This window comes from Buteo buteo, chromosome 21 (assembly GCF_964188355.1).
Source record: "Buteo buteo chromosome 21, bButBut1.hap1.1, whole genome shotgun sequence".
In the NCBI taxonomy this organism is placed as follows: domain Eukaryota; kingdom Metazoa; phylum Chordata; class Aves; order Accipitriformes; family Accipitridae; genus Buteo; species Buteo buteo.
Window position 1 is genome coordinate 25,531,774 of NC_134191.1, and position 18,140 is coordinate 25,549,913.

Consider the following 18,140-nt stretch of genomic DNA (forward strand, 5'->3'; position numbering starts at 1 on the left):
TAGTCAGGCCTTGGCTACTGTGTATGTGTATGTTAAGCTACACTTTCAGAAATGGCTTGTAGAAGGTGTTACTGAACATTAACAGAGCTTAAACTCTTAAACCATCAACACACTTAAAATTTTATTCTTAGTGACTACACTAAGACTTCTTAAGTTGCTTTTAATTAATAAAGGCTGTCTGCTGCCTTCCAGTCAGCCTGGCTGAAAAATTTATTGCTCAAGCTCTACCTAGGTGAAAATGATAGATTCAAGACTATTTGATTTAAAAGCCTGTTCCCTCAAAGGGCATGACTTCTGCAAGGTGAAGATCAGATGTAAATCACTGCCATAAAGCTGCTGCGAGGCTGAATCAATAGGGATTCATGCCCACCTGAGATTCGGAGGCAGGGATGGGCCCAGACTTTCCCAGTTCAAGAAGGTTCAGGTATGGATGTGGAGACCTGGGGTAATTTTGCAGCCTCCCTGTGTAGGCAGGCAAATGGTAGTCTTTCACTGGTATGTATTTGTGCTGAGGAGATTCAAACATTTTCCCTCAAAATGAAAAGCGAAATGAACCTAGACAATGCAGTATCTTCAAAGGTAATTACAATTTTACATGCTATTTTCACTCCAGAAATAAGAGAGGCCTAATTGGCTTTTTTAAACCTATGGACTTTCGGTGTAATGGTTTGAATCTCACTGGAATTTGACCCACATGTGTAAAACCTCCCCAGCACCTAACTGTGGAGTTTCTTACAATTAGAAATCAATTGACCGGTGAAGCATTAGGGCTGTTAGATACTTTACAAGGATTTCTTAAACTGCAGTCCCTTTGCAGCTTCATTAACTTAAACGTGAGAGCTTTCCCTCAAGCTCCTCAAGTTATTTCAGTATGTGGGATGCCTGAACATATTTCCCATCCATTTGGAACATTGTTCTTTTCTCCAGTTCATTAGGTAGGGGAAAAAAAAACAAACCAACAAAAAAAAAAACCACCAACACATAGCAAGCATTATCCCACGTTGGCAAGTCAGGCTTGATACTTTCCCTTAAAGAAATGAGCTCCTTTGCAGTATAGAATCAAATCTGTTTGAGCCTCAGTCCTTAAGTTCATACATGTATATTTGGGGGGCAGCTTTATGGCCGCCAGTCAGGCCTGTCACATCCTAAGTGATTAATACCACAGTTCATCATTGCAAGGACCTATGAATGTTTGCTTCACGTTAAACTAGACACAACTTGGAGATTTATGGATTGAGGGAAAGCCAAGCTTCTGGGCCACCAGAGTTTTGAGCTTAACAAATTTGAGGTTTGTAATATTCTTATGTGCTACAAAGAATAAACACAGAGGAAACAAACAAGCCATTAAGAAGCAACGGTTATTTAAAGAGAAATTGTACTTCATATGACTTATATTGCTGTCTTAAATGTTGCACTTAAACTGTTTTAAGACATATTTAATATTTCAAAACAACCAAAGAGTTTTAGACTGCTCATGCTAGTCAACAAATAACAAGAACCCCTTACAGCTTTTGGAAAATTCCAGTCAGAAGGAATTAAGGTATACCCCAAAAATTATTTAAATAACCTGTTTAGGTTATTTAAATACCTTGAACTTCATCTGAAATGAGGTTTTGTAATACACTGATGAGGAAATCCACAACTCAATCAACTGACAAATCAACTTACTCAAGATTTTCCTGCTTGGCAGGTCATTATACAGCTCCTCAGCATTGATCTGCAGAGCCCTGTAAAACTCTTGACAGTGTCTGTCTCCTTTCTTTTGAAGGTGCTTTATCAGATCTGAAAGTCTGGTATGGAGTGATGCTTTCGGATTCCTGAACTGTAAGAGAAAAGCACTTATCAGAAGAGAGCTTACAACAGCTGAAGATCAATTTTACATCACTTTACAATATGCCAGGGAGTGAAGATATACAGCATGTTTTACATTTGCTAAAAGAATGGGCCAAAAAAATGAGGGGTACCTAAAAAGGATATACATGCATTGCACAGCTGTCTTCAAGACACTGAGCTCCATCTGGTCAGCACTGCTTGACGGAGAGCATATTGCCTCTGCCTTCCCTCATTCTTTTTTCTGTCCCAACAAAGTGACAGCTACTCTGCATTTGATGTTTTCTCTGCATTCGAACTAACATGGTACTTAGTATCCTACAATTTGATTCTGACAGCTGTTGATAGAAAATATCAACAAATCTTATTATAAAGTTTTATTTCTTAAGTATTCCCTTAGTTGCCTAGTAATGATCACCCAAAAAGGTACTTTATACTACTTATATTAGTTCCAATGTTGGAGTGCTCATCACCCCAAGATTACATGTTTCATTGTTTCCAGCACAATTAACTGCTGCATACCCAGCGCAACATGTACAAATTCTCATTACTCAGGCAACAGGGTAAGCAGCTGCAGAAGAAAGCACTTTTTTTCTGTAGTCAAAATGTGATGAATATTAGGAGAGCTTACAAAGAGAATGAAGTCTTACACACATCTAACCAATTTCAGCTTATTTGGAAAACATCCAAAGCCATTCACAGCAAAGCATATTTCAGACCAGTACAGTAGATAACCTTTGTAGTATACTTAGTTAGGATCAATTCCTGCTCTAGGGGGACAGGAATGCAACGTACCTTATACAACACTCCTTACTCTAACAAAAGGTCTACCAGATATAGCTGAGATTGTAAGCTTCCTAAACACTCAATAGAGTTGACAGAAACCTGGACCTACGCGAAAGCAGTTCATTTCTGTCTGCTAAGTGCAGAAGTCACAAATTCAATTTCAAAGATTCTTTATGCATTTATTTTGAAGCTCTTGAGGGAATGAGATGATCTTTAATTGCGCATGTCACACTGTTTATCATAACTGAGTGGCTGGACTGGCTCAGCTGATGATCTAGCACTGCTCTACATCACCAAAATGCTATTCATCCCCATGGATTTTGATTATGACAGAATTAGACCTATTTTGCCTACTCTTAAAATACTGGTATGCCAAAACCCCAAGCCTTGTGCAGACAATTAAGTCAGCAGAGGGCATGTACAAACTGTTATAAGTAGGATCTAGGAAGCTCTTAACTGGCTTTAACTTTCACTCCACACAAGTTTAAAAAATCTTTCTTCCTAAAAATGGCTACCCATTTTTGAAAGCTTCACGCCAGAGCAGGCAGCCTTCCTCCATACATAGTGGCACCACTGGAAGATATTACTAATTCCACCCACTTCCCACAGCTCCCACACTTATAGGTAGGACTAATGCCCCCTTTCTCTACCAATACTCAGAGTTATTAATCACATTAATCAGCAACTAAAACTGATTAAGCTAATATAGATGATTTTGTGGACACAGCTGGATGCAGCACAGATCATCTGACACAACACTCCACACCGACTCATGTGAGGAGGCAGACATGCAGGGCATTTGGTCACATGATGGGTGCAATCCTTCCCAAGGAGTGGTTATATATATATATATAACCATATATAAGTGGTTATATATATTTTTATATATATATATATAGTGTGTTTCTGCATGCATGGCATCAGATGTCATGGCAGGGACTGTGGCATTAAGCTGCTGCTGAAGAGAGTGACCTCTCTCATAACCACGGGCCACAGGGAATGTGCCAGCCCTGTGACTTCTCCTCTGATATGAGATCCCAGATAAACTGGTCAGCAAGTAAGAGGTGAGGAAGATTGGCTGCATGTGGCACCAAGAGTCAAGTCAGGAAGAGGGCAGCCGTGCTACTGACCTGCAAAAAACCATGCAACATTCAGAGATACAGTAAAATTCATCAAATTACCTTTTCTGCTTCTGCATTGCTAAGAATTTGGGGGTAGACTCTGTTAAGCTGAAGAATAATTTTATCAACCACTTGCTCATTCAGTCGGCTGTTGCTTGTAAGAAAATACATGTCGTGCTGCAGCCGATGACAATACGACTGATCTAGAGATAAAATAATACAAAGAACAAACCACACCAGTTAATTAGCAAGCCATTTTTAAATTCTGTAAATTTTGTTTTCCTAGCAGTGGTTAAATAGCTAAAATAAAATTACCACCATCATGTAATTTTGGAAAGCTGACTATCTGTTAGGGAAACACAACATAGCCACATGCTTTCAAAGACCCATCCACTTAAAATTACACACTTCTGAACTCCTGGCTGGTCACTCATGCTGCCTCTCTCTTTCCAAAGGGAGAAGGTTCTAAATTATTTAGATGTCAAGCACTGATGGATATTTAATCAAATACAGTCCTAAAGTTGTTAAATCACTGAAGATAAATTTTCTATCATTTATGAAGTCAGATTATGATGGAGCTTGAAACTAACATGTTCATTTTATAATTTTTTGATGTAAATATGTATTTCATAGAGAGAGATTCTCTCTGACGTAGAATGGTAAAAGGACATAAATTTGGCTTCAGATAACGTATTTTACTGATACTGGTATACAGTACAGGGCTGGTCTTTGCCTGCTGCTTAGCACCTGACAACTGCAGCACAGCGTGGGGTGGGAGGGGATGCAGAGAAGCTCACACAGCCAGGCAAAGCCGGGGGCTGACTGAGCCGGAGTGATTTGACCCTAACATCACCCAACCCTCCACGAGTTTATTGCTGCCTTTGGTCTAATGGGAGACTTCAGCAACTTGCCCAGCAGAAACTGCCCAGACTGAAACAGAACTGGAACACCAGGAACAGCATCTCTGCCAAAGAGCCATGAAGTTTTTTAGGGAAGGACTTCTGCCTTCACTTCACACAGGAGTGGGGAGAAAGGGCATTCAAAAAGCAGTACATTTTTAACACGGAGGTACACTCAAATACACATACAAATAAACCACATCTTTTTCTATTAACCCCAACCTCTGCAAATACACAAATCCAGACTTGCTCTTGCCTTAGGCACCAATTCCAGTTTGACAGCAATGGATTTTGCAGGAGCATAGGTTTCCCTATAGCTGCTTGTCTATAGTCCCTAGATTAAGATACAGGCACAGACTGGTTCCATGGGTTATTGTGCCCTTATCAGATTCAGAAAGAGAATGTTTATGACTGTGTCTGAAATAAGTGTTAAAATGTCACTACAGGACTTCATAAGTGAGCAGCATAGAAAACAAAAACAAAACACCGCCACCCCCACCACATTCCCTGTTTAAAGCAAATGCATAGGTTTTATGGTATTTTGGCTACCAGAAATTACATAGCCATCAGCCCTTTGTTCCCTGCAATTTAGAGAAGATATAAGAATGAAGGAAATGAGCCAGAAAACTCTGGCATGATGCACTGCACCTACACACAGCCCTTGCCCTTTCTATATCATGTTTGGGTTTTTTTGTATTACATTGTCCTTTTTCTGTATCTCTATAGGACTAAGAGCATTTGCAGGAAAGGGCTCAGGAAAACCTCCCCGTGTGGCCATCACACACTAGTAACTTCTCCAGTGCCAGTGTCACTCCTGTTCAAAAAAGAATGCACAGCTATTCATACTGCATGGAGAGCTGCGATTCTACAGGCACAACAGGATTTCAGTTACATTCTTACTTTTTTATAAGAACACCTTATTATTTCCATGTGTTTCTAATGCCTCACTTTTCCACGGCTTGTTCTTAAGGCAGCTTTTTCGTGTACTGTCAGAAACATACTGCCCTGACATACTTGCTGTGCAAGTCCTTTTTGTTGCAAGAAGCTCCATGTTATCTGATTCAGGGCCGAGATCAAACTTCTCCTCTTCGAATCAACTCATTGGCGTGCACAAAAGGCTGAGGCAAGGACCAGGAGACTGTGAAGTTGTGTCTGTTCATGCAAATACTTTTTGGGGAATGAAGTGCCACAACCCCTGCAGCTTCCTCCTCGTTCTGCCTCAGCTACATGATTTGTAGTGACTCTCAGTGTCACCAACGACTCTGTACCTTCTGCAAACTTACAAAAAACATGCATTAAACCAGGGTCTTACAGCTCACAAAGCAATTAAACTTCAAATACCACTGACATTCAAACAACGAACCACAGCAAGTGCTAAAAGCATGACAAGGATCTGGCAGAATGAGTAAAATAAAAGCAGGCTCAAAGTGTCATCTCCTTCCCTGCTTCTTGCTCTGCTGCTGCCTTGTCATTACCAATACCTGCACAGGCAGCACGCAGAAGTCTATTACCAGCAATTACACCAGTGAAGTTAACTGTGACCAAGTGAAGATCGCATTTAAGTCAAGATCATTTTCTGAGCAATCACGAGCACTCCAAGTCCTTGCGGCACTTTTCATTTACACACACTCATTAAACCATCACCAGTCTTACCGAGGGCTTTTTGCTGCCATCTGAAACCTGCACGCTGGTGCACTGTATTATGGGGCATAAGCCTCTCTGAGATTTCAGGGGTGGCTATGCCTTCTTCCCATCTAAGCCAAAAGGCAGGAGAAGAGAATGAGACAATGCTCTTGGCCTCTCTGGCTACTGCTAAACTGTGCCTACCAAGGACAGGTCTTACACCTGGCTCAGGCATCTGCAAGACACTTCTCCCATCCTATGGGATGCTCCATTTTTAAGAAGCACCCATGAAGCAGTCTGCTTCCTCCCCGTCCCCACAGAGACATTTCACCTGCCTGCAACTTCACCTCCTCCAAATGACTTCAGTTCAGTATTTAGGATGTGGTGCAAGGTTCAAAATTTCCTGAAGACAGGTTATCAAGCTCAACACTAGCTCAATAAAAGCAGAGCAGAAGTAATTTCCAATATCTCACTTCCTTCTTCCAAAATGTTTCATCTCACCTCTAACTCTGAGAAATCTCTGCCCAAAGCACACAAGGAACTGCCTTCAGGCTTCTGGTAGACCAGAGAAGTGAAACTTCCCACCAACACCACCCACCAGTGCAGAACTGTGCTCCAGCTACTAAATTTAAAGAAAACAAACAAAAAAAGCCCCACCAATCCTAGCGGCTGGAACATGGCACCCTGCTTTGGAGCGATAAGGATATCTGGAAAGCACACGTGTGCATCTGAAGCCACCACACGATGCTCAGCTTGCCCCAGCAGCTCTGGCAGCTTTGTTATGGCACGGACCTGCTCCCGTGCCCTGCCAGTCACAGCCCAGTTATGGGTGTACAAACATGTCCGTACTAAGAGGTTTTATAATCACTGTCCACAAGCAGCATTGAACATAGTATTGAACATGCCCATTATTTACATTTTCAAGTAACAGAAACCCCAAACCAGGTAACCTCGCAACGGCAGCAACCTACTGATGTGCTGTCAAGGTCTCAAGAATTTAGGGAGCAGCTGTTTGGGATATTTTGCCTATCCACCTTTTATCTCCTGCCTCAAAGAGATGACAATTATTGCAAGGAAAATTTAAAATCTTCTTGCTAAGATTCTGGTTTTAAGCAGGAGTCACCCCAGCATTAAGAGGACAGTCATGCCATTAGCCAGTACTTGCCTAGAAAGTTCAGAGCAGCAAAATCAGGAGACCAGGTCAATTAATCACAGCTTACAGCATAGGCATGGCATTGTCAGGCATTTTAATGCCCTCAGACTGCACAAGGATTGCATCTAACTCCGAATTTGTAATGTGATGTTACGGCACTTACACGTTCTCCTCCACCAGAACATTAATCTAACTGGGCTTAATCCTGTCCACAGGCTTTGGACCCAGCTGCAGGTTTGCTCAAGCACGCAGCTGCGGTGGGGGAGTCTGCAGGCTTCGATGTAGCTGGAGGGGTGGCAGTGTACTGAGCTCAGCCTCACTGAAAAGAGGCAGCAAATACAGCTAAGACTGGATACCACATCACTGAAGCTGACCTAAAGTTTGCTTAAAAAAAGGTCGGTATTTTCCTTACTGAGAGGAAATGTAAACTTGTCAAAGAGACAGACAGGAAACCCAGGAACTGTTTTTTGACAGTTGAGAAGAAAACATGATTCACTTTATTGACTTATAATTACTATAAGCCCATTACACATCATACACAACTGCTTTTTTCTTAGTCAAAGTACAAAAGGCCTCTGGCATACAGCATATGCATGCCATGCTAACATACACAGCCTGCACCTAACCGCACACACAGAAGGAAAGGAAGTACATGTATAATTAAGAGATATCAGAGAAAACCAAGAGATTACTGGCTGTTTGTAGCCAGCAGCTCCTCAAACAGAGAATAAAATACATAAAAACAGTGATGATAAATGCACAAGCAGCAAATGACAGTAACAAAGCAACACACTCATCATTTTTCACCTGCAGGTAAAAATCTCCCCCATTGCAACCCTTCATAAAATGACACATCTCTGTTCTTCCTTCCAAATGGGCAATTAGGTTTTTGGCAATAGCTGCAGAATGACCCAGCCATTATACTAAGTGCTGGCATTTTAAGGCTGTTGAAATATACTCTGCTCTTGGAAGTAACAAGGCTCATCAAAAATCTGATCGTATGTGATCGTTACATGCCAGACTGTCTTCTACACTCCTGCAGAAAAAATGTCAAGGGCGACACAGCCACCCGTCCCAAAGCTCTTCCTAATTTAACAGCAGAGTGTGTTCACCGAGAGCTTTTCAGAGACAACTCCTGACCTAGGCACCAGCATGCCAGACCCTGGCAGCAGCCAGGACATCAGACAAGCACTGTGGCGTTGGCACTCTTGCTCCATATGCCTGTGGTAAGGTGTCTGTTCCCTGAAAGGTGGTACTAGCCACTGGCACAACACACTGATAACACAAAACCTAACCTTCAGGTTAGAACAGCTGTTAAAAACCCCTTTGTAATTTTGATTCTGCTTAATTATTCTTACCATAAAAGACCCCACGTTGTTTTCTGTACAAGGAATGTCAAATGCGATATTGTCTCTCGCAGTCCCCTGCATATGCTCCTCTATGATCTACTTGCGCTGCCCTTCTGGATAAAACCACATGGCCCTAGGGACCTGCCACCTTAGGCTGGGGTCTGCATTGCCACCTCATGTTTATCACAGTAAATAAATAATTACAGCTGCATTTCAAATCTGTAAGCTGCGATCAGCCTCTCCTCATTGTGGCTGTGACATGTAAGCACCCTCATCCACGCTTGGGCCCCAAGAGCATAAATGCTGCTAACTGCCTTAAGTCAGGCAGGTAGACCTTTCCAATTAATAACTCCACCAATATTTACGTAAGGACTCTTGACACCATCTCTGACACCACTGCATCTTTATTATGGTTTCATCTTCTGTTTGTTTTTCCCTTAAAAGCCTCCTTCAATTTACCAAGCAAACAGACAGGATCATCCCAAGCAGATAAATTTAAATACAACAGACACAAAACCCACCACATGCCTCTGACATTCTCTGTAACAACACACATAATCTGTATACATCCATTCCAAAAAACTCAATGGTATCTGCTGCTGTGCAGCGCAAACACAGGTGACAACTTCCTGTAAAACTCCCTGGTGATTTTCATAAACTTCGTAAAGGCAAGCTGACAGTCAAAGCCTGAAGGCACGTGACCTGCCATTTGTACGCTTCCATACAAACGCCCTGCTGAAGCACCTCAGCAAAGAGCTGAAAAAGTCTCTCAACAAAATGTTAGCTTAATGCTAATTTAGGTTTTGGCTTTTCCCTTTCAAGAGCCCAAGAAAGGTCTGCTGAGGATTTAAGAAGGGATCCAGCTACAGAGAAACAGTCTGAGATGATCAGATTGCACTGGTTACCAAATGCACCCCTGATGAAGAGCAACTGCTCTGCTCCTCTGAGCTGGAAGTGGCGATACAGAGGTGAAAGACGACGTGCCGCCCTCACCCACTGCCACCTGCTGCTGCTACCGGCAAGTTAGTAACCAGAAGTCAAGAGCCTCTGACAGCAAGTTCAGCGTCTCATCTTTACCTGAGATATCTTTTAAAAACAGAAGAGGAAAAAATGGTAAAACAGGGAGCAAAATATTAAAATGCTCCCAATACTCGGGCGTGGCACTCGTGACATGCTCCCAGTCCTCCGAGATGCTTCGTACAACGGCTAAAACAAGGCGGCCATCAGTAGCCGGAGAGCCGGCGCGCCCCGCAGCTGCGGAGGCACGCTCCTGACAAGCAGAAGATGGAGGCTGGGCCGCAGCGGCGGCTCTCTCTTCACCCGCACGCAGCGCGGGCCCGGCGTGCCGAGGTGCGAAATCCGGCACCGGCTACGCCTGGAGGCGGGCACGGCACGGTCCAGGCACACCGCCGCCCTCGGCGGGGCAAGGCAAGCGCCCCGGTTCGGCCACGGGCCTGGCTGGGGCCGCAAACCCCGGCGCCGGCTCCGACCCGCCCCTGTAAGACAGCCCCCCCCGCCGCCGGGAGGCTGCCCAGAACCGGCGCCCAGGCCACGAGCGGCACGGCCGGGCGGCGCCCGCTCCCCAGGGCCGGGGGGACGCGGGACGGGACGCACGCAGCGCCACCGCCCGCGGAGGCCGGTGCGGCGTCCCGGGGGCCCACGGGCGAGCCGCCGTCAGGCAGCCACGGCCGCCCTCGCAGCCGACGGCGGCCCGAGTACGGGGCGCCGAACGCGCCAAAACACCCGCCCTCGCGAAGGGCGCGGCACCGCCCCGCCGCCTCCAGTCACCGACCCCCGGAGCGAAGCGGCGGCGCCGCCTCCGCAGAGCGACCGCCTCCCGCCCGCAGGCGGCCCCGCCGGCCGAGCCCCCGGGCTCGCCCCGCCGCCCCCCCGGCTCTCCCCGCCCCGCACTCACCGGCCATGGCGGCCCCGGCCCGCCGGCGGGCTGCCGGCCTTCCTGCTGAGGGCGGCGGCGGGGCCGGGCCGGGCGGGGCGGCGCCTGCCGGGCCCGGAGGAGGCGCCGGCGGCGGCGGCGGGCGGGCCCGCGGCGCTTCGCGGCGGCTCTGCCGTCGCCCTGAGAGCCCGGAGGGTTCGGGGGCCGCCGCTTGTGCCGGCTGCGCTCAGCCGGTCAGTCGGGGCGGTGGTGCCGCTGGACGGGGCGATTGAGGCCTGCACAGCTGGCGGGCCGGAGACCGTCCAGGGCACAGTCAGTCGTTCCACAACAACTTAACTGGTAGAGACGACCCGTGTACCTTGTCGTTACGGTCGCATGCAGCCTGTGGTTTTTCTCGTGCTGCAGCGCTGTGCACGTTTGTTTAAATGCAGCGCTGATGCGGAAGGCAAATTTGCCAGGTAGTTATTCAAGTCCAAGGAGCAGGGACGACTTCTCTCAAGCACAGAAAAGCTTGCAGTGGAGCATCTAATTAACTGGGATAGATCAACTTCATGAGGCAAGAAGTACAAGGAAATCTGTGCATTCTAAAAGCTCCTGCTAGAGCAAAATTTCATCAGCATTTAATTACCCAGCGAGGTATGGAGGACAATATGCCTTCCTAAGTATCAATGCTGCAGAGGAGCAAGGCTGAACCTTAGCTTTGCAAATCACGATAAAGGAAGGGATATATTATTTATTACTGCAGATTTTTCTTTTTTTTTACTGCAAAATCTGGTGGTTCTATAATGCATTGGAAAAGGCAGATTTCTAGCATGGCAAAGGCACAGGGTGATTTGTAATCATGACTTGTGTTGAAACCGTGAAGAAAATGTTTATGTTGAAGAGGGACAGAAATCTTCCGGAGAAATTAAAATCACAGGAGGCAAAGCTGCCTCCAGACTGGTACATAAAATGCTTCAACCCCACAACTGCACTCGCACAGGTGCCTCTTACTGAAACAGCTTAAGTAGCAAGTCCCCAGGCAGCAAGACACACCCTTACCCAGGAAACATGACCATCGCATGGATGGCCACTAGTCCACAAGATCCTGAAAGATTTGCCCTGTTTTGCCTCTGTGCCATCTTAACCCAAGCGTGTAAAAGCTAGACCAATATACCAGGACTGGTTAAACAGAGAGATAACAAAAGGTACGGGCCCTTGCTTGGAGTGGTGTGGCGACTTGGGAATTTGTAGCACTGAAGCTGGAAGTCAGCATGTGCCGACTGACAGGCCGGGACTTCTGAAGCCTGCAGGGTAGGCACGAGTTGCCAAGCGGGAGGTAAGAAAGGATTTAGCGAGGACTTGACTTTGCGCTTGGATACATGCTGTACACCCTCTTATGAGACACAGCTCCAGCTAGCCGGAGTTAAAAAAAGATGAAAAAAGATAATTTGCTGGAAGTTTGCAAGTGCTGCCACTTGGTGGTCTCACGGAGGAAGTGTCATACCCAGCACAACCCCAGAGATTGTGCTTGGGGTGTACCGGGGCATTTCTAGCATGTCCTGGGGCAGCATTCCAGCTAGCAGGGTTAGCCACACAGTCCTGAAGCTATCTTCCGGATAATTTCTTTCTCTGATACTCTCGCCTTTGGTTTTGGTGCCTGGCCTTGCCTGCCAGGGTGGAGTTTCTAGTGGTGTCCCACCCCAGCACCGTATCGCACACCCCTGCGCTCTCTGTGCCGTGGCTCTGAGGAGCTCATCGCGGAGACCTTCCTGGTGAGCACAGCGAGAACTGCTGAAACTCACACGATTATATGCATCTTCATTAACAAACGAGATACCTGCACCCCCACGTTTACTCTTGAAAATGTTGGTCTATACCTCTGAACTACAAATGAAAGCAGCTTCTTTATCTAGAAAGTGTAAGAACATGGGAAAAAAAACTCATTGAAATATTTTTAGTGCTGTCAAATGCTGTGACATTTATGGTGCATGTCCTTGGGAAGAAGAATAGAGTATAAACATCCTGAGTTTATTCCATTTACCCTCAGGAATCCGGATCTTCTGAACAGCATGAATATAGTTTTTTGAATTATTATTATTATTATTGCACATGGAGACCTTCATCATGCCTGTATCAGAGTGATTTTTGGCAATGTATTGTAGTGACAGAAACAGGCACCTTGTGGAAAGGAAATTGTCATTTTATAATCCTTTCATCATATTTTTAAGATTATTTCATATGTATATTAAAATATTACAGCAAGAGGTGTTGCCTAGTACTAAGAAACAGTGGTAGTATGGGCATGCTGAGGATTTGTTTTTATGACCATTTTATACTCTTGTGAATTCACTGCATGTTGTGCTCTGCTAAAAAGTTTCCCTGGAATTGCTACCAGAACCTAAACCACAAAACTGAAAACCTGGTCATCTTAATGTGACATAGACTGAAATCTCTAATCCAAATCTTAAATGCTTTTTAGCAGACTGTTTCTGAGCACTGGGAGTGAAATGGAAGTGAAAATCAGTCATTCAGGAGTGCTGCCACATACAGTGCCACATTGCCTGGAGATATTTTTGTCCTACAGACACAGATAATGAAACAAGAATCAAGGGTTAAATATATCTCCTCCTCATGCCCATGGCACGCAGGACTTCTGCAGCTGTATCACTGTTAGGTTTGCCTTGGAAAGACAGGTCCTCGGGGAGTCGCACGGCCATGGCAGAGGCAGCAGACAGGGACACCCGTCCGTATGCACAGGGCACGTCCCCAGGGAGGCACATACTTGGCCGGAGCTGGGCCACAGAACCCCCTCCCACGGTATGATCTGTGACATTCAAAGAGCACAGCCGGATAGGGAGGGCACGCGCTCTTGGTACTAGTAACAGCAATGAGCCGTACACAAATAGTGCTGCAAAACCCTTATGCTCTTTGAGGCGAATAACACCGATTTTCAAACCGCTCCCAGACCGAGTGGCACTGCGCAAAGCCCTCGCTTCCTGCCAACGGCAAGCATGCCGCATCGGCAGAGCCCAACTCCTTTCTGAACCTCCGTGGTTCATTTCAGATTTCTATCTCCTAATTTAGTGGCTAAGCTAAGTGACCAGCCCAACAATGTTTTACTTCCTAGCGTCTAAAGGACAGCAGATGTATTTCCTGGTTAGCTAATCTCAAAAGCCATTGCTGTTTCCCCCCCCTGCTAAACTGGCTGATTTGTTTATTTGAGTGAATTATTTGATTTACTAAATATTACCCTTGTCCTGGCAGCATCGGCATGTAGTGTTTTCTTGTTTTATCTGTTAATTGTTAAATCACAATCTGGTTTCTTATTTTCCCACAGCTGAAGAGGACTGGATCTCTTTAGGAGCAAATTAAATCCAGACAGTGCAGGCAGTTCCTTTAACAAAGTCTTTCTTTGTGTTTAAGAAAATACAATGAAATATTTCTTAAAAGCTCAAATTACACACTAAGCTCCCTTCAGCAACTTTTAGCTGATCATTTATAAAAACAGACTCTAAGAAGGGAAAAAAAAAAGGGAAGACAGCAACCGGCTGGCCACTCCCGTCAGAGCTGCTGCCCTTCCTGACTCTGCACTTTTGTTCCTGCAGATTCGGACTTTTCAGACCGGTCATTTTGCCCAATTTCCTCATTAAAAATAGGCACTTACATGTCTTGTAGAGCATCATCCATAGGTTTCACAGGTTTGTGCTGTGCCCGGTACACATGCAGCAGCGGGGCAGCTGGAGTGTTGTCCTCCTTGCCTGGACAAGCAGAGGTCACTGGCAAGCTGGAGAAGCGAAAGTACACTGGGAAGGAGCCGGTCCGGCTGTGTACAGCCGGCTGAGACCTCCCGGGTGTCTGTGGGTCACGGCTGCTGGGAGCACAGACCCCAGCAGTGCAAATGTGGGGCTGCTCCTTCGCTCCTGGGAGCCAGCGGCAGTTTGCTGTTGATTTTAGGGGACGTGTAATCAGCTCTGAAAACTAAGATGTTTGTTTACTCAGAGTTATGGGGTTTATATATTTTTTTGTGCTAATAATTTCTAGGATTGCTTTGCATATAGAATGGGTAATTTTCCAGTCTTATTCATATAGTCATAGTATTTTTATTGGTATAATCACCTTTTATTTCTTTGTTGGTTAGGAGACGAAAAAAATGATTCTGACTCCAAACACAAAGGCAGAAGCTGTGCCGCAAGCTCTCAGCTCTTTATTCCCGACCAGCTAAGCCAAAGTATTAGATGTGAACAGAATTGACAGGTGAAATCACAGCCTGGAGCATCCACAGGTCTGGAAATCCCTGGTCAGTTTTAACTTTTTGTATTCATTACATGAGTGAATTACATGCACCTCGATTCTGCTGTATGACACCCTATACTTGAAATTTTTGGTGGCGTTAGTAAAACAAGAAGATGATGCAGATAATGGAAAACTTGAGTACCTCTTGTTCCTGGCACAATGGAAAAGTCAGTATATAGAATAAGCCCTTGTATGCTGATCATAAATCATCTTGAAAATATCGTAGAAGTTACTGTGTTGGCTGTTAGGTTGTACATGGGATAATGAACAGCCAGCTTCACATACATGTTCAAAAGTGCACTTAGCTCAATATCTGCTCCCTTATAAAATACAAATCAAATTATACACATGAGAAAAAATACTCAACTAATTTTTTTTTCTAAAAAAACCCAAAACATTGAAATTCTTTGAAGGCAGGAAGCAAATAAAGCCATTTGAGCATACTCCCCTTAAAATAGGTGTATAAATAAACAGCTGACAGGTTTAGCAACTGACATTCAGCAGAGCTCCAGGGAGAGAACAAAGCCACTTTGTCTATGGTGTCCTCACATGGAAATCATCACCCTGCCAGCTCAGTGCCTCACCTGACACCACGGGCCAGGAAGGACAGAAAGGATGGTATGCAGCTAATGTGCAACACAAGGGATTTATGAATTAAAGGCCAGCATCTGGGCATGGATTAGAAGCCACTGCAGACTCCATGACCTTGATCTTGACCTTGAAATACATGAGCAGTCTGAATACACACATGCTTAAGTATAGCATCAGGGAACAAGCTGCTTCTGCTCTGCTTTACACCAGATGAACTTTCACTGCCTCGCTTGCTGCTGTGCCAGAGGAGTTTCATGTTTCCATCATTGCATTAGCGTTAGCTACTAGGAATGGAGACTGGCTTTTGAAACATCTTGATGTGCAGGGCGCTGGGGACTACACGGTGTTCCCACCAGCTGATATGTTCTGGGTGCAGTGACAATAGAAATGGCTATTGGTTGTGGAATAATTATACAAGAGCCTTTCAACATGGGCTCTCTCAATAATCTCTCTCTTCATAATAGTCCTTAAAAAATAAGTAGAAAAGGTCACCTGCTCAGGTTACTGAAGGAAGAAACAAATCAGGTTCCTTGTTATCACTTTTAGGGGGACAGGAGTTGATCAGATTTTACATAGTCATGTGTTATGAGGTGTAGCTCAAAATACCACCTGAAATCTGAAAGGTACTGCTCCACCCCATAGCAAGAGTTTATTAAAATGTCATAGAGGAACCTTGCTTTACCCCTGTTGGAGGTTGTTATCTGGCCTGTGGGCTGACTTGTCAAGCTGTTTCTTGTGGGGAAATAAGCCCAAGATGAGGGGAAACAAGTCCCAAGGATATTTTGAACATATATCACTAGCTTTTCTGGACTTCTGATCATTTGTGGGTTACCCTACCCTACTGCCCCCCCCAAAAGATCTTAAACTTCTCAACAGTTACTAAATGTGCTGAAGATGAAACAGGCCTATAGATGCACTCAAGTGTAGCCACCTTTATGAAGCAAGCCAGAGGAGCATGCAGGTCTCAGCTCTGGCTGGAGGTCCTCCATCTGCAAGGTGCTCATTGTGACATTGCTTTCTACTCTTGCCTCAGGTGTTTTTTCTGGGCACAAGAAGCACTGCACTATGGTATTTAAAGTAGTGTAAATTCTGCAGATAACTTGTAAACCGTATCAGATGTCATCAGGTAGCATTTATGTGGATCTTCCCTGAAACTTCCACAGAACACTTAAGAAATCCCTAAACAAAATAAAACACGTATCACAGTTCAACAGCTTCATGCTGAGCTATCAATGTTATGAAAGGGTGCAATTGTAAGTCATCTCAAAAGCTACCAGCTGGCACGTTGCCAAATTTTCTTCTTGGTCCTTCCAAGCGGAAGATTCAATTACATCTACCCTTTAATTAAAGTTATTAAAAAGTTGTGCTGCGTCACATTGTTAAAAGAAAGTAAACAGTTGCAAAAGCCATTTGCATCTGACAATAAGTTATAGCAGATTCATTTAGTTACTCTGCTTCCAAGACATCACTGATGACTGGGATGTTTTGGAAGCAAAATTGTTAGAGATCTCTGCCTGATCATCAGTCATTTATATCCTGTTCTTACAGCCGATGTCTGGTATAAGTGGAGGACTCCTGCTTTCCCATGCCATGCTGTTTCAGACCAGTGGTATCGGCCACCTCCTGCAGGTTGTCACATGCCATCAGTTTCACAGTCCTGCCTCTTCTCTGGGTTTCTCATGGAAACTTTGAACAATACTAGCCCATAACCGAAAGTTAGACTGTCAGTGGCAGAGCATGCTGAGGAAAACAACATCTTTAGAGACTTCCAGGATAATACCCAAGGGGCAGGTGTCCTGGAGAAAGCCTGCATGGCCAAAAATCCATGTGGAAGTCTCCATGAAAGCAATGTTAACTCTATGGTAGATACTCTAGTGTCCATCCCAAGCTTCATTGCTCCATCCAGATCAAAATGTAGTCGCTTCCTTTCATTCAAGACATGTCAAGGTCATACATACATACATTGATAGCTTAAGTATTCATGAATCATGCATGAGCCAGGCCTCCCCCACATCATGTCACTACCATCAGAGAAACTTAAGAGATTTGTGTGTTTTTTCTGTTGTTTGACACTTCAGGACCAAAACTTCTCCCTTTAAACTCAAGCGTGAGACACTTTTCTTTTTAAATAGAAGCTGTGATTTTCATATATTCATCCAACTCTACCATTTGTGGCTTAAGAAAATATCACGAGACTTGTGACAAAAAATCACAGGATCTGGCAACACTGTACGCTGTGATATCCCACAAATACAAGTACGTGTTCCCCACAGGAGGTATTTCTGTAAGGACTTACTGCTGCAGGTACAGGGTTCAGTGGGTTCCCATGCAGAGCACTCAGCACTTCCCAGGTTCAGGCACTGCAGGTTTCCAGCATGGCAAATGCATTCTTTCCTTTGTCTCAAAGAATGAATTTTCATTTAAAAGGAAGTAAGGATCAGATACCCTCTAGCAAATAGTAGTAAGCTGGCTTCAAAACCATTCCCTGTTTAGTATTTAGCATAGGATCTTAAAAACTGTCTTCTGGTTTTCTGCAAGCAGTCAAAGCTTAACAACAGACGAGTGCAACAGCCTTAGCAGAGTTACCTGCTCTAGGTAAACATTTTTAAAATACAGGGT

The 18,140-nt window shown here is 44.8% G+C and overlaps 1 protein-coding gene across 1 annotated transcript in view; it reads right to left on the reverse strand.

Annotated features, from left to right (window-relative positions):
* CARD19 (caspase recruitment domain family member 19) overlaps window positions 1-10,872 on the reverse strand; it is a 51,086-nt gene extending 40,214 nt beyond the window's left edge. The window contains exons 1-3 of the mRNA XM_075053568.1: window positions 10,677-10,872; window positions 3,798-3,940; window positions 1,669-1,822 (exon numbers count right to left, since the gene is read on the reverse strand). Coding sequence (XP_074909669.1) covers window positions 1,669-1,822; window positions 3,798-3,940; window positions 10,677-10,683 — 304 coding nt within the window. The 5' untranslated portion in view covers window positions 10,684-10,872. The remainder of the gene's footprint in view (window positions 1-1,668; window positions 1,823-3,797; window positions 3,941-10,676) is intronic.
* Window positions 10,873-18,140: the final 7,268 nt, after the last annotated feature.